A 16956-nucleotide genomic window follows, 5' to 3' on the forward strand; every position below is an offset into this window, starting at 1 on the left:
CTACTTTTAATAACATTAAACTACAATAATACTACAACAATAAACAACTTGTGCTCTTCATTTAGACCAGCTTGTTCCAAACTTGTAATAAAGTGTATTTTTTACAGAACCATTTTATGTAGGCAAATGAGCCTACATAAAAATATACAGAATAGGCACATAAATACATAAAAGTGTTACAAGTTACAACAATCGAAAATGATTTAAAACAAAGTGCATTACAGTTAAAAGGAACACGGTTTTAAAAGGTGAATAGTAACGCATACCCTCCGCATCGAAAACGTGTTTGTTGTGCGAGTGCGACTCGAACCCATGACTTATTATCATCTTCACACCAGTGCCACGCTCATAACATCCAGTATCGGCTAACAGCGCCATCGTGTGTTAATATTCTGTACCGTGACTGCATTCCTGTCCCGGAAGAAACCTCTTGCAACTTGTGTCAAATGAAGATGAATTAGATGTGAAATGGCGTCAGTCACGGTACGTGGCTCGGCTCTCTGCATCTTGGCTTTGCTAAACTTCGCATTCGTTTTCATCACCGGCGCTGATTTTATACGTTTCGTTTCGTTTCGAGCCATTTACCATAACATCACAGGAGAGACTACACTCTGTCACGGTAAGCCTCCGTCATGTTATTTTTATTTTGCAGGCGACCATGTTAAAAGTATCAATGAAAAGATCACTAATAGGATTTAACAATCACAAGTAATCATGTGAAGTGATGCCCTGAACATAACTGCGCGTTTACACCTTGACGCTGCATGAAAGTGTTTTTGTACGAACAGTCCATAATAAAAACTTATTTGGCAAATAAAAAAGTTTAATATACCAGAAAAAGTCACTCTGGACAAAAATGGGAAAGTTTAACATCGTCTCGCGAGAATAAGACACTCTTACGTGTTCAGAGTGTCCATCGCCCGGCTAGCTCAGTCGGTAGAGCATGAGACTCTTAATCTCAGGGTCGTGGGTTCGAGCCCCACGTTGGGCGCTACTTTTCTTTTCTTTTTTTCGTCAGAACAATTTGATCCCTCATATCCCTCTTCTGAGCTAAAAGTTAAACATTTGGCCAAATGTGTGAACATTCTTCAAAAACTGATCCCAGTTTTCATGACAAACCATTGGACTGACTTAAACAAAAAAGCATGCAATTATCAGCAAGAAGCTCACTGCACTGTATTAGTGTGTGATCACATTTATAACTTAGGCCTTTGTGTGAGTGTGTCTTTATATTGTCATCATGTGATGTTAATTGGGGAATATGTTATGGCATGCCTGCAAGACAGATTCTCATGTGAGTAAAATAAAAGTTGCTAAACCAGATTTAATAAAAAAAAACAATAACTCAATATATCGAATCTAACTGATCCCAATTTATTTGATCTTTATTATGGTAAGACTCCATACCATGGTCTGTAGCCTTGCGGGACAGCTCTGTTCTCAGCTCTTTGTGTGTGGACCTGGGTCTACTGGTGGTCTTCACTGCACAGCACAGTGTGCTGGCCTGGCCTCCAGTCAAGCAGGCGTGTCAGTCTGTCCTGGGGGCTCTGAACAGGTCTGCATACTGCTGCACTACTGCACTGGCACTCCAGGTATAACACACACACACACACACACACACACACACACACACACACACACACACACACACACACACACACACACACACACACACACACACACACACACACACACACACACACACACACACAAACATGTTTAAGTTATGAAATAAGATCATGATTGTCTTATGAACATTATGTAAATGAAATACACAGACCGACATAAGGTCAGTCCAATCACACTGAATGAACTGACTAGATTAGTGTAGTATTGTATTTTCTTTCATCCCTGCTTTTCATTGTTCTGTTGTGTATATTGTGCAAACTTTATATCTAGAATCTGGTTGTCCTCTTTTCATAAGGTTCTAATGCGTTTCTGGCAGCCTGTGACTGGCGCCCCATGTCTGTGGTCGGTGCGCCATGCTCCTTGGAGCATCTGGTTTCCTCTGCTCTGCTTCACACTGCATTTCATCTGCTGGGCCATCATCTGTAGCATCCTTATGATCTTTGACTACGCTGAACTACTGGGCATCAAACAGGTAGGCTGTCCTGACTCCTGAGTCCTGTCTGTAAACCTCTGCAATGTAGTAATGATTCATTAAAAGGACAAAGGGGCTTCTTCATTGTGTCCACTAGAGGTCAGGTTTTCTCTTCAAGTGACAAATGCTGTCTATGCAATTGAGGGGAAATATGGCATTTACTGTTATTACATGATCGCAAATAAAAATAAATTGAGTAGTAGTAGCAGCAGCAGCAGCAGCAGCACTAGTAGGAATAATAGTAGTAGTAGTAGTCATAGAAGAAATATTTATAACAATTGTAAGGTACTGAACAAACAGTACTTAAGTTCTAACATTGGCTGAAAGTGTTAAAGTGAATACTTGGGGAATTTAGCAGTGGGTAAATAGATGCTCACTACACTATGATTATTATTGCTGTCAGTGTGATTACGTACAGGATTTTCTAAGCTCACACCGTTGTAAAAGTTTCTCAAAAAATTAACTCAATTAATGTCCTTATGCTTATTTGATGTCAAGGAAGCATGAAAAATTATATTATTATGAGAGTCATTATACATTACTGTGTAAGGGATTGCATGTGTCCTTTACATGTTACTGTATAAGTAAATGTATTTCAAGTGCACTGTTGAAGGAATACATTCCTTACTTAAGTAAGTAAACTTTATCCAGGACAAAATCTACTTCACTACATTTTCAGTGGCACATGAACATAAAATAGCACAACAGATGAGTCTTGAGTGCAGTTTGTCCATCACACCCAAGAGAGAAATCTCCATCTCCATCCATTTGTAGCTTTTACACAGGCGTATGTTTTATTCAATCACTCAATGTTACAACATGTCTAACTTATTTAGAAAGATAGATACTTCCCTCTCACACTCTTCTCTGGTCTATCTTCTCAACTAATGTGTCCCTCTCTACCTCCCTCTCTCAGGTTTATTATGACTGCCTGGGTCTAGGGGACCCCTTGTTGCTCAAATCAGCCCAGGTCCAGCGTCTCTTCTCTCACCTCCGTCACCCTGTCTGTCTGGAGCTGGGTGTGATCCTATGGCTGCTGCCTGCTCTGTCTTTGGACAGGCTTCTGCTGGCGGGGAGTCTGTCCACCTACCTGGCCTTGGCGCACTCTCTAGACAAGCAAGACCTGGCCTATATGAGCTCCAGGCTTATCAGGAAGCTGCAGCTCTGCACTCAGCCACATGGGGGCAGCGTTACTCCTGACCATGTTAATCACAATCACAAACACAAGTGAAAGGAATTTAATCTGCCTGTCCTGGAGTGGAGTTGGCTTCCTTTCACCTCGGCTCTTAGGCTTAACTTATAGACAAATTGAGTTTAATATGTCAGTGGAGCGAAATCGCTGATTAGTGTCTGATTGAGAGTCTACTGTATGAACCAACCAGTCACACCCATTCTGCTGAGTTGAATTCTCACATTAAAGCTGCAATCCATAGGTTGTATTATTTACTGCTCATCCACGACGGACTGACCAGGGGAGACTAAGGACTAATGACCTTCAGGCAGGGCAACTTGTCAACCAGTAAGTGTCCTGACTCTTACCCAGGACACCAGGGTCTAAATTTCTCAGTGGAAGAGTAGGGGGGTGGTCTCCCTACTCTTCCACTGAGAAATTTAGAATAAATAATATAATAAAAAATAATATAAATAAATAATACATTTTTATTCATTCAATCGTTTCAGATTGCAGCTTTAAACCAACTGAGCATGAGGCCCTGAATGTAAAATGACCACACTGGAACTGAAATATGTACAACTTGATTTTGACATGACTTTTTCTTTTACTTTTAAGGATTTAGCTTTTTATTTTATTTGTGTCACTGTACCCTCACTGTACCAATAGACCATTTGAGGTATTATTTAATAAATAATGTATGTTTTTTTCAAGCACAGAGTATATTTTTTATAGCCTATTGATTTATATTTAACATTCTTTGTGCCAACTGTGTCTACACATAATAATCTTGTCAGAAGAGTATAGTATTGATATTTGTGTTTTGCTTTCACACTGAAGACAAAATGTCTGATCTTTGTTGGATCATGGTTTTGTTTTACTTTTTAAAGTAGGCTATGTTAGACAAGGCTACAATATATAATCACAGATTGATTCTGAGGTGAGTGAATGTATAGGTTTGATGCAGTCAATCAGTCAACCAGTATTTGAATAATAACGCAAAAATAGTTCAAGACAGAACTTCTGCTTATTTTAGTAAGCAGGATGTGTTTTTGTCCTCAGAAATGCTGACTTTGGATTTTTAGAGTAGCCTACTGATTTATTTTTATTTTGTATCATGTGTAGGCTAACATTTTACAACCACTTATGCAATCACTGTAATGACTAATCAATGGCTCTAATCAAGAGTATTTGCAACATGTTGAATAAATGAAATGTGGCTTGTTATTTCTATATCAGACAATATATTTTTTTATACATAAACTTAATATTGAATTAATTATTTGCTGTTACATCATATCATGACAGTCATGGTGCAACTTGTTCCTATTTTTTTTTTAAATTAACTCCATTTCAAATTTCAAATTTAAAGTGCTTACCCCACGGCCACGGATGTAACGAGTTAAAACGCGTGGGTCTAAGTACCCGTATCTTCTGTATTGTTCAATAAAAAGCATTTTAATCCGATCGGTGGCCATTTTCTCAGTTTTTTTCACCGTATGCTTTCAACTACGCGACTATCGGTTGGGTGGTGTACTGCACTCTAATACATTATAAGTCTATGAAAACATGGCCAACAATCGGATTAAAATGCTTTGTATTGAACAATACGGAAGATACGGGTACTTACACCTAGGCGTGTTAACTTGTTACATCCGTGGCCATGGGGTAAATACTTTATATTTGAAATCTGAACGTTTATGTAGATGTACGGGTTGTGCCATGACGCGTGTGACAGAACGAGCGCCGTTATGTGAATTGTGAACCATATGGCTAGATCAATTGTAGCTTGACTATTTGGGGGTTTGTCTGTTATTGTTATTTTTTACTGCTGTGCATTCGTTTCAAGACTGCGGTCACGCTGGCCGCTCTTCAGAGAGAGTAGCATGTAGGCTACATACACTGTTAAGTAGGCCTACATGTCCAAGTGCAGTGGGCCAGGCTGCAGGCAAGTTGTTGTTTTTTTTGTTTCTGCAGCACCTGGTGTCTAGTAGGCCTACTCCTTTAGCCCCAGTGGATTGTACCATGCTGATCCTTTGTCTTTTTTATTATCTATTTTAATGATAATTTCATCTTTATCATTAGCTATCATTAGACCCCCCCCCCCCCCCTTCTTACCCTTTGCTGGAGCTATACTTTTTCCATATCCGTCCTTTTGTCTACTTCTTTACTGCTGTAACTGGCATTGACAACTGCATTTCCCCAAAAATGCATATCAATAAAGAGCTATCTATCTAAAATGTAGATCACTTGGGACTTATCCAGATTCCAGAGAGTTGTCTGCCTCCAATAACTCATAGACTAGGCCCCCTCACTGTCTCGTGTGTCCACACACAACACGATAGCCCGTCCAGAACTCCCCCCTCCCACTCCTTTCCAATTAGCAGCGCACTGAGGCTGACATGAGGATGAGGGGGTGGGTGACAGCGCTCTTTAAACGCGCGTTCTTAAGCCAGGCAATATGGTGTGTCCCTCTAAACTCTCCTGACGGACTTTAATGTAATTATCGGATTAGAGTCGTGTAACTCCGAAGCTGGGGATATTTACTAGCCTACTATCAATGGAGGCGTTCTCATGCTGCGGTTCACTTTAAGTTTGGTGGGTTTTGAGTTACTTAATACAAATATGTTAAATCCTCCGTCTTGACATAGATTAACATGTTAGTTAATGTCAAAGCAGATTTTGCACCGAATTGGTTCCAGGAGCGCATTACGCATAGCCGCTCTAAGACGCACAGTCTTTGCTTATTCAAGTAGAGATGTCAGCTCTTCAGTCGACGAGTCCAATATAGAAATCGATTTGGAATAACTCGATTCAGGTGAGTATGCGTTGTATTAATTAAAAACAAAATGTAGAGGATTACTCAGATATCTGGGCTGCAATAGCCTACAGTAGCCTACACGTGCAATGTATGTATTGACATGCCAACTGGAAAGACCTGTAGGCTTTTTTTGTTGTGTCAGAAAAACTGTCCAAAAATATAAAACTATATAAAACTACAGTTGGCAGTCTAACAGCAGAACATATATAGCCATATGCCCAGATAGTGCAGTGAGACTTTGAATGTAGTCATTTGTTGAATATTTGCTTATTAGGTCATTAAAACATCGTTTGTCATAAAGTTTAATTGTGTATTTTTCAGCACACACCTATGCCCTATTAATGCATAACAGTGAATCTAAAGTTACCATTTTTTAAATATTCAACTGTCTTTTCACAGACCCATTCCTCTGGGGCCTGAAGAGAGGACATCCTGACATCTCGTCCCAAAGAAAGGCGTCTGTCTCTCTCTCTCTGTTATGTCTGTCTCCTCTTTGCCAGAATGGAAACAACTTCTTCTGGAGAGAAAGAGGAGAGAGGAGGAGGAGAGGGAGCGGAGAGAGAAGGAAGAGGAGAAGAAACTTGCCAGCATGCCTGCCTGGAAACGAGGGATCATCCAGCGAAGGAGAGCCAAGCAGGAGGGGTTGGGTGACAAAGAGAAAGACAGAGACCGGGAGAATGTCCTCCTCTCCAGTTGGGATGGTGACACAGACCTCTCTGTTACAGTGCATCTGGTTAGTGAGCCGTCCCTCAGTCCAGACCAGGGGCAAAGCCTGGACAGGGTCACGAAACCACAGTGTCAGGTGTCCGCAGAAACTATCGTCCCTGTCCATAAAAACCCATTCATTCGAACCCAGAGCGGATGGAGGAAGGTCCTGGAAGTGGCTTATCTCGACAGAGGGAGCGAACAGGAAGCTGAGGTAGGAAAAGATAAGGAGATAGATAGAGACAGGCCCTGCCTCAGAGGTCACGAAGGCGAGACAGGAAGAGGGAGAGAGACAGAACTTAAAATGGAGAGATGCTGGGAGAGGAGAGATGGAAGGGAACATGAGAAAAACACAGACAAAAACAAGGGCAGGGAAAGAAACAGTAGCATGGGGAAAGAGTCGATCAGGGATAATATCACAAGAGAGAGGGAGAGGGAATCCCTTAAAGACAGGAAAGAAGAAGAGAGGGAAGAGGAGGAGAGAGACTCAACACCCCCTGGTCCTCTATTTCCTCCCGGTGTCCCAGGCCTGCGGACCATTCGGGCCGACAACATCATCATAATTGAACAGGAGAGGAAAAGAAGCGAGGAGAGGAGGTGCAGACGGAGGGAGGCAGAGAGAGAGAGACACCAGGAAGACCAGGAGAGGAGAGGAGTGACGATGGACCTGCGAGAGCTGCTAGCCAGTGGGGGCAGTGTCACAGAGATCCGAGCCTCAGAGGTTCTGATCATACAACCTGCCATTGGCTCCGAGGAAAGGAGCACAGGAGCAGGCGAGGAAGGCAGAGGGTCAGGGAGAGACGACGAAGAGAGGGAGAGAGAGAGGAGGTGTATCAGAGAGAGTGGAAAGGACAGCATGGGGAGAGAGTTGAGAACAGATGTTGGCATGATGAGAAAGAGAGACAGAGGGATATTCAAGGAGAAAGAGAGACCATGGGGTCAGGCCACAGTTATTAAAGCAGAAGACTGGAAATGTTGTGTGGAGGAGAGAGGAGGGAGGGTCAGTCAGCTATTGAGTAAATTTGGAGATAACCCCAAGCTGCCGTCTCGCTCTAAAAGCTCAGATTATTTCAACAGTCCTGACAAGGATGAAGATATCAACGATGACCAAGCAGAGGAGAGGAAGGAGGATGAGAAAATTGCTCTATTGAGGGTCGTTCCCAGACGCTCATCAAGCTTCTCTGACCGGGGGGTTTGTGGCAAGGAGAACGGCATGGTCAAAAAGGGACACCATGAGAGGAGAGCAGTTGAGAGAGCACATTCAGACAGGTTGGTCTCACTTAGGGGAGAAACCTCCGATGTGGGAGGAACCCTAAAACTTAAACAGGGCTGGTCTCTGCTTTCTGATACAGACAGTGATGAGTATGTTGTAAAACCAAGCAGGCAATCAGAGGAATATGCTGAAATAAATGAGACTGGAGCTTATAACCCCAACCAACAAAGACTATCAGTGGGTGAGAGAGTGAGGACTGTTGACAAGAAGTCTACAGAGATTAAAGATGATGTCGGAGATGAGAGCTTCACTGTAGCATCTGTACAAAACACAGAGGGAATCTCTTTTGCAAGGAGGGTACCAATCAGACAGGATCGGGGAGTGAGAGCCACAGAGAGAGAGGTGAAGCCCAGGTCAAAGGTTGAACCTCAGGGCTTTGAAAAATGGGGTTCTGGCTTCAGGAGGGTTGAGGGAACAGAGGGCACAAACGCCAGTGAAACAATGCAGCAGAACTGTGAAGTCACTGCATCTGTAGACTCAGCCAGTCCCCCACGTGTTGATGACAGACACTATAGACATGGATCAGCTTTTACTGAGTGCGCCAGCCTACTCACTACGGTGGCACACAGGCCCGTAGACCCCCATAGAGGGACAGAGTGGTCCAGCACAGGTTCACAGGAACACCACACAAACCAGTCAGTACTGTCACAGCACACTGAAGATCTTATCAGTAAAATAGAGAGAGTTGGAGAAACGACTGTTTACCACAAAGGTGAAAGGGCTTCCAGGGGAACATATGACATAACATATGACATAACATATGACATAAACAAAGAGAGCACCCTGGCACACATTTGTGGCGATGTCCGCTCAGAGAACCTCGTGCTCAATGCCGTCCCCAGGTCCCCAAAAGGGCTAACCCCCACGGAAGCCGACCCTGTTCCCCTGGAAATTCAAATCCCCAGAACTGTGTTCTATGTTGCGGAGGAAAAGTTGGAAAGCAGAAGAGCGGGCTGTCAAAGTGACGAGGGTCAAGACAGGGATGGAGGGAGAGAGGTTGAGAGGAGGAACAGCTGGAGAATCGGCAAGCCCCTGAGCCGCATCGAGTCCCTGCGAGAGAAAATCAGGCAAAGAGAGAAGGAGAGGATGACAAACATGGAAAGCGGGACGGAGGACAGTAGAGCGTGTGATGGGGCAGAAATTACTGCTAGCCAGACAAGAGAGGACAGGTCTGAGGACAGCAGAACTGAAATGAGAGCGAGAGAGTGGGAAGCTACATCTCAAATGAGGAAGAGTGTGCACGAGGTGGAATGTGGGCAGGACAGCCCTGTGGCACAGACATCCACTGCAGCGTTTGACATCAAAGAGGAAGTCAACGTGTTGAAAGACAGCCCACAACTTCCTGTTCCTCTATCATTGTCGCAAGCTGCCAGAGGAGAGGAACTGACAAATGCATTCTCCGCTGCTACCTCCGAAGAGATTTTTGACAATGTCCAACCATCCGAAGACGAGGATGACCCACTGAAATATGGAGAAGAAGCGCTGAGGCAGTACGACAGCAGTGGAAGAGAAAGCGGGGAGGAGGAAGAGGAAGAACTCTCAGACGAGGTAGAGTGTGTCCCCCCCCTCTCTCTCTCTGAATCACTCTCCCCCTCTCCGCCTGACCCCGACTCCCTGGCCGCCATGAGTCGCATCTACAACTTGAAGACGGTGGGTTCTAGAACAGGACTGTGCATGAGGGAGAGGACGGTGGACGTTCCACAGGTACAGCTTGTAAAAGTGAAGCCCCACATAACTCACCATGCACAGCAGGAGGCCTGCCATCGTGAAGATATGTCAGGGATAAAGACTTTAGAGCAACACATGAAGCAGCTCTACCTGACAGAGCAGGAAGTCATGAGGCCATCACGCGATGCTGAAAGCACTCCACAGAACTCTCTGCCAAGGAACCGCAACACCAAAGGAACCCAGTTGAGTCCTACAAGTGGAACAATGGATGATCAACAAATTTCAGAGAGACGATCAGACTCCCCTCACCCGGTGAGCTCGCCAACACTGAAACATACCCAGTCGAAACAGCCGAGGACCGCTACCATCACCCCCAGAACCCATAGGAACCAGTCCCCGGATAACTCTTTGAAACCTGTGTGCAGCTCACCCACACCAGCCTGCTCGCCAAACTCTTCCTCCCCTACCCCGTCCCCTTGTGCCTCCCCATCACCCTCCAGGTGCCCCCTCTTCTCCATCAGGAGCGCCACGGGCAGCCAGGTGAAGAGAGGGGCCACCATTACCATCACCCCCAAGAAGTCAGCTGCCGTAGAGCCAGCTCAGTCTATACCACTGGAAACCCCCATGAACAAAACCTCAGCCAACCAGACCCACAGTCCCTCTGTTGTTGAAGCTGAGCCAGTTAAGAAGAGATACCCCACCGCGGACGAGATCGAAGTGATTGGTGGATATCAGAACCTGGAAAAGTCGTGTTTGATGAAGAAGAGAGGGAATCCCAAACGGGTGAGTGAGCTGTAGAAGATATTATTTTAATAATATTTTATTATAGATATAAAATAGATAATATGTAGATGACCATTTATATTCATTTATACTAAGTATTGTGAGGTTCATGGGAAGTGCGGAGTTCTTCACATAAAAGAGCAATATACAAGCAAAAATAATAGCCTTCCAGATTATGAATATCAATCATTTAACTGTTTAAAAGAATGAAAATAGCTTTTTGTTTCAATAAGGGTCAGAGAAACAAACATACTGTACTTCACAGCAAGAAGGACACTCTTCTGGGAGGACATGACCCCTCCATTTCTCTTTCTCCAACCTTTTGACCCCGTGCTACCTGGAGGTCATATCTGCTCATGTAGAATCCCCTTTCACTAGAAGAACATCCCCTTTCATTGAGAAGCAGTAGCACACAGCCCAGTTAAGCCGGTTAAAGCCTTATCAACCACGACAACTTGATTCTCAAGCATAAAATCCTCACCAACACTTGAGTAACCTGCTTGGCTGTCTCTTCCATCTGTCTGATCCTTCATGGACCTTTGATTCGTTCAGGTGGCCAAGACAGTAGAATCCTTAGTGTTAATGTAACTCTGAAGAGTGTACAATTGAAACCAAATGGACCCGCAAGTACAATAACACTATAAGGATTTTACTGTGTGCACACTGACCATAATGTGCGTTGTGCACCATGCATGCATGTTACAGAGATAGTTTTGGCATGATAATTAAATTCCATGCATTTCACACTCCAGAACGTCTGTGTGAGTAGCGAAGAGATGCATATTTACTGTTATATACATACACACATACATTTAAATTGTATTTTGTACACAACAATAAATTGTGCTGTATTAGTGTTTTTTTTAATAAAACTAGCATTTGTCTTAGCCTATAGGATACTAGCCTATACGTTAGTAACATAACAGTTGTATGTGTTACACTACATGTCGTATAAGTATTAACAGTCAAGGTCAGTGTGAGTTCAGTTTACATGTGTCAATGACAACAGGAGAACTATGACACCCCTATACCTACATGATGCATGCACACATTTTGGTAAGAGACTACAAATAACAAGACCATAACATTGCTGTATGGAGTTTAGTCAAACATATTGATTTAATTGGCTTTACAATGGCTGATTATGTGATGATTTCCATATTTGTTTCCTTAAGACTGTAGAGAGACAGGAAACCAAGAGCAGAGAAAGTGTTGGAATGAAACTGGAGGCACTGACATTATGTGGATGGTGTGCTCACCGGTCAGCTACTGTACTGAGATCAGAGAGTCTCATGATTAAATATGGTTTCAACTTGCGTCCCAATTCTTCGTCATTACAGGTGAAAAAGTTTCCAAAACGTTCGAAAATGGCACTGCATTGTGAGCTTGTAGATCGACTGTTTTCGCTATTCGCCGGATGACGCAGTATACAGGGCTTAATTGGTTAAGATGGAGAATTCTGTAAATGGGACTGCAAAGGACATCCACCAGATGTATTATCCATAGGTTTCTAGTCATAACTTAATAGAAGCATGACTGTGTTCTTTTCCCTTTTTTCTTTTAGTCTAAGGGGTGGACAGTCTTTTCTTGCATGTGATCTACTTTGTCTTTTCCAGCCAGGTCGACAGTGAAAATAACCACCGCTTTTTGATTGATTGAATATTTTATTAGGCAAAAAAAAATGTAAAACAACACATTTACATTTAAAATACTTTGTCTAACAGGTCCGTTCATAAAAGTCCTTGCGGACTTGTTTCCAATGAGGGCCTTGGTATTCAATTCATAGACATATATAGTGGCACCACAGTTCGAATATCATTACACAACGAAAATAAAAATAAAACAGCAAAACAAATGCTATATATATATATACATATATGTATATATGTATATATATATATATTTATATAACACTATGTACAACAAAAGGAATAAAAAAAGGGGGGAGAGATCATAGGGAGAGATATGTACAAGAACAGGGGGGGGGGGTCGGCTGTCTAACGGGAAAATGGTACTACCTCCTCTTTTGGCCTCCTGAAAGGTGATTTTTTTAAGGCTCTTTTAAATGAGCCCAGCGAACTGCATTTTTTGAGGGATGGGGTTAGACCATTCCAATCCTGGGTGGCAGTGCTGTAGAAGGAGAATTTGCCCATGTTTGTTTTATGGGTGGGTGGTACCAAATTGTTGTTAACGCTCCCTCTGGTATTGTGACTGTGGGTGTCACTAACCTTTTGGAGGTATTTACTCAGATATGCGGGAATAGGGGGCATATCGGGCAAATTTTCATTTACAATTTTGAAGGCCAGTCCCATTTTTTGTTGTTTAACCCTGTCTTCCACCCTGAGCCAGCCTAGGCTGGCAAAATTTTAAGTCTTATTATAGGATGCTAATCAGAATAATGCACAGAATAACTCAGTCATTTCATATTAATAATAAAGTAGGACTGTATGCAGAGATAAGTGTTCATTCTGTGATCAAAGAAATTCATAGATGTCTCTGACTGGGTTTTTCAAATTATCCCTTGATCTACTTAGATGCCCAAGCTGATTTACCGGTAGATCTAAAAAGACACAGTTGCCCACCATATAAGGCATTTAAAACCAACAGTTCTGTCCATATATGAGGTCAGACACTGTTGACCGTGCATGTACTGTACCAAACAAAATTGCAGACTGTGTCCTTCTTTCCCTTGCTGGAGCTGGAGCTGTTTTTGTGGAGTCAGCTCTTACTGCCATCCAGACAAGTCTCTCTTTGTGTCCTCCATTGCTTGTTGTCTTTGCCAGGGATTTTGTTTGTTGTTCTGGAATCTTGGCAAACCCCTTTTGACTGAACTGAACTTCCACAGTATAACATCATTTGTAGCGAGTCACTGGCTTTAGCTTAGTTTGAAGTGGGTGACAGACACAGAGAGAGAGAGAGAGAGAGAGAGAGAGAGAGAGAGAGAGAGAGAGAGAGAGAGAGAGAGAGAGAGAGAGAGAGAGAGAGTTTGATAATCATTTGAGAGTATTGAAGTCTGGATAATTCTTGTTCCACTATACTGTCATGCTACATTCTCACCCACTTCCTCATTCAAACCTTCTCATTTCCTTTAAACACAACAGACTGAAAACAGTATCAATATTAGTCATGTCTAAATGAGTTTACAGTAGAAAATCACTGTAAATCATGAAATTATTCAGAATAACATATCTCGACAGACTTGCAATGTTGATATAATTTAACCACTTAAACCCTATACTTCGTTGATTGGGGTACACCAGGTGTCTGTACTTGGTCCCCTCCTTTTCCCCCTCTACCCCCAATTTCTTCACCAGAAATAGCCGATCTACATGTTAACAACACAACATGTTTTGAGCTTGTACATCTGCTATTTTTTTGGTGAATGTTTGCCTAAATTACACCGAATGTTTGCTTAATGTTCGCCTATTATGACATGCCCAAAATAGGGTTGCTAAGGTTCATGAGGTAAAAACCACACCAGAGAGGAAGAACAAAGTGCCGATGCAGAGTCTCATTCCAAGACAAGATCCACCCCCCTTCTTCCACTATTTGAAAAATTATTTACTCTGATGAAATGATTGTTGGCCTCAAAGTAGTCTATATGTACAGTATATTCATTTTGTTATTAATATATTGTGAGAGCACATTATTATGTGAATTGCGCCGTTTAGAATGTGTTTCAGATCTCAATGGAGCCAGTCAAGTGTAACTATTATTCACTAGACTAAATGTGAAAGTGTTCATTAAACACTTCACTGAATAAATACAAGAGAAGAGAGGAATCGCTCAGTCATCTTTTGTTTTACGTCCAGGGGAAACTATCCCATTATGCTCTCTCTCTCTCTCTCTCTCTCTCTCTCTCTCTCTCTCTCTCTCTCTCTCTCGCGCGCTCTCTCTCTCTCTCTCTCTCTCCCTTTCTCTCTCAATCATCACAGTCCTCACACCTGTAAGGCCTCAGTGAGCAACTAGTCATTTGTGTCTGTGATTCTCAGATCACCTGTTGGTCTTTGGCATCATGAAATATTCACAATTAAGAATTGAAACATTTCAATATAATGTATATAATACATTTTCACAATACCTTTTAGACATTATTTGGGCACTCAAAATATATTTTCCCTCATACATTTTCTTCCATTGTTGTCCATTTGTTCGTCTATTTAACATATGGAGTATGGACTATATTTCCTTTGAATCCTCCTTTCTCCTCTCCTCTGCTCTCCTCTCCTCTGCTCTCCCTCCTGCTGTGTTGGTCTGGGTTAATCAGGTTCAGTGAGGGAGGATTATGATTCACGCAGCCTCACTCTCAACAGGTCTATTGGAGCAAAGCAGTGCATGTGTGCGTGAGAGAGAGAGAGAGAGAGAAATAAACTAGGCCTGTTGCATTAAATCTTCTTTGCAACTACTATAGCTTGGGTTTTATGGATGTTGTCTGAATAAATATTTTGCTATCGTTTCCTTGTCTTTCCACTTTGTGCCCACCCCCCCATCTATCTCCGTCTCTTCCTCTGCACCTCATCACCAGGTGAAGGTGTGCTTCGATGAGAGCCAGTTGGAGCAGGTGTGTGAGTACCCGTCAGAGACCTCCATGTTGGCCTGCTCCTCGTACCCCTTTGACCCGGCAGCAGAGGAGGAAGAGGAGAAGGTGCAGGAGGAAGAAGAGGAGGAGCAGCAGAGAGGAGTGTCCAGGAGCAGCAGGATCGTGACCTCAGTGACAGGCCGCGTGCTGACAGTGGGTCAGTACCACCCCCTCCTTAAGAAACACAAGGTGTGATAGAAGCTTTGGATGAACGGACCAATGTCTCTGCATGGGAAACGGTCTAGGAGCTGTTCTTGTGGTCGCCTGCATTTGAATCTGACTCAGGCTGAACTGTCGTTTGACTTCACAGCACACAGCAAATTCCTGAGTGTTAGCGCCTTTCCCTCATAGAATCCATACCACTGCTGGATAGAAAATATTCCGTGAAAGCTGTGGATAGTCATTCACACGCATGACTGCTATGGGTACAGTTTATAATGCTCAATTGAGAGGTGTCTAAAGCACGCGAGACAAAAATGCATATATTCCAAATATATATTTGTGTTTGGATGCAGTCGGGACAAAGGGGATGTTTTATTTTTATTTTTTCCACTTGGAAAAAAAGCTGAGCTGATTATCAGTATGCTTGTCACTGTCACACATATGATAAGGAAATTAAAGTGAAAGTTAGTGAATCTGTTAGTTATGCCATCAGTCATTGCTGTTATGAAGCAGTTATGTGCATAGAACAAAATGTCCTACTTTACGGAAATATGATGCTTTCATTCCCACTTCAGCTGTGGGTGAATGGTCGAGATGTCGTGAGAGGGGAAATTTATGGAACTAAGTTTTACGGAAATCGACACCAGCTCCTGTTCCTATATTACACCAATATGAAACATTGCCACAATTTGCCAGTGGATTTGTGGCTTTCAGTGCACGTGGGGAAAGGGATACTATTGGGAATGTACCAACAATATACTATACTAATAACCCCAATTAGACTATATCTAATAGGTTCTGCACCAACGTCGCACCGCCGATCCGACCAATATGTCTGAGTCGTAGTGATGGGGGCCTTCAGAATACCCGTTGTACCCGTCTGTCTGTGTCCCTTTTGTGCCCATATATGAAGATCTCTGTATCTGTCAGTCCTTGTCCCTTTTGTGCCCATATATGGAGATCTCTGTATCTGCCAGTCCTTGTCCCTTTTATGCCCATATATGGAGATCTCAGTATCGGTCAGTCCGTGTCCCTTTTGTGCCCATATGGAGATCTCTGTATCTGTCAGTCCTTGTCCCCTTTATGCCCATATATGGAGATATGTGTATATGTCAGTCCTTGACCCTTTGATGCCCATATATGGAGATATCCTTATCTGTCAGTCCTTGTCCCTTTTATTCCCAAATATGGAGATCCCTGATGTCATCAGTATATGCCCATATATGGGCATACCTCCATTGTTTGCTATTGGAATGGACTGAGTCTACATGTGCATTCTATCTCCATCTCTCTGTGTTACAGATGAGACCAGTTCTCGCTAGAAGCCTGGTACATCTCTCCAAATTGCCCATGTGACAAGTTTCCACATTTTTTTTGTGATTGTATTATTCTGTTTCTTTTGAAATTGTTGTGAATAATTGTAATCTTTGACTGTTTTGTCTTCTCTAGCATAAGGAAGAATGAGATTTATAACTGAAAGATGTATGTGCAGTTATGATAGAAACATATGATGAATGACAAAACATGTAGGCTAGTTTTACTCTCAGAGTGACAGGAAAATAGAGAAGAGAGATTGTTAATCTAACAGCATGGTACTGTATACTGTGCAGGTGACTGTGAAACAGTGTTATTTTGACCATCCAGTTTGCACTGTCAGGTGATAAAGAACCACTGGTTTAAGTAATGGATGTTA

General features: G+C 42.7%; 1 protein-coding gene across 1 annotated transcript; it reads left to right on the plus strand.

The window, feature by feature from the left end:
• The first annotated feature begins 365 nt into the window (after positions 1-365).
• On the plus strand, positions 366-3675 carry nrm (nurim). Its single transcript, XM_084081107.1, has 4 exons — positions 366-619; positions 1399-1592; positions 1925-2101; positions 3018-3675. The coding sequence occupies exons 1-4, from the start codon at positions 469-471 to the stop codon at positions 3330-3332; spliced, it is 837 nt and encodes a 278-aa protein (XP_083937233.1). The 5' UTR covers positions 366-468; the 3' UTR covers positions 3333-3675.
• The last annotated feature ends 13281 nt before the right edge of the window (positions 3676-16956 follow it).

Source organism: Gymnoscopelus microlampas, assembly GCF_963454915.1.
Source record: "Gymnoscopelus microlampas genome assembly, chromosome: 15".
Lineage (NCBI taxonomy): Eukaryota > Metazoa > Chordata > Actinopteri > Myctophiformes > Myctophidae > Gymnoscopelus > Gymnoscopelus microlampas.

Excerpts from the sequence above, each read along its gene's own strand:
- nrm (XM_084081107.1), top strand. The coding sequence starts at position 469 with ATGGCGTCAGTCACGGTACGTGGCTCGGCTCTCTGCATCTTGGCTTTG. Across the intron at positions 620-1,398 it reads AGAGACTACACTCTGTCACG|ACTCCATACCATGGTCTGTA; the intron begins GTAAGCCTCCGT and ends TATTATGGTAAG. Across the intron at positions 1,593-1,924 it reads CTACTGCACTGGCACTCCAG|GTTCTAATGCGTTTCTGGCA; the intron begins GTATAACACACA and ends TCTTTTCATAAG.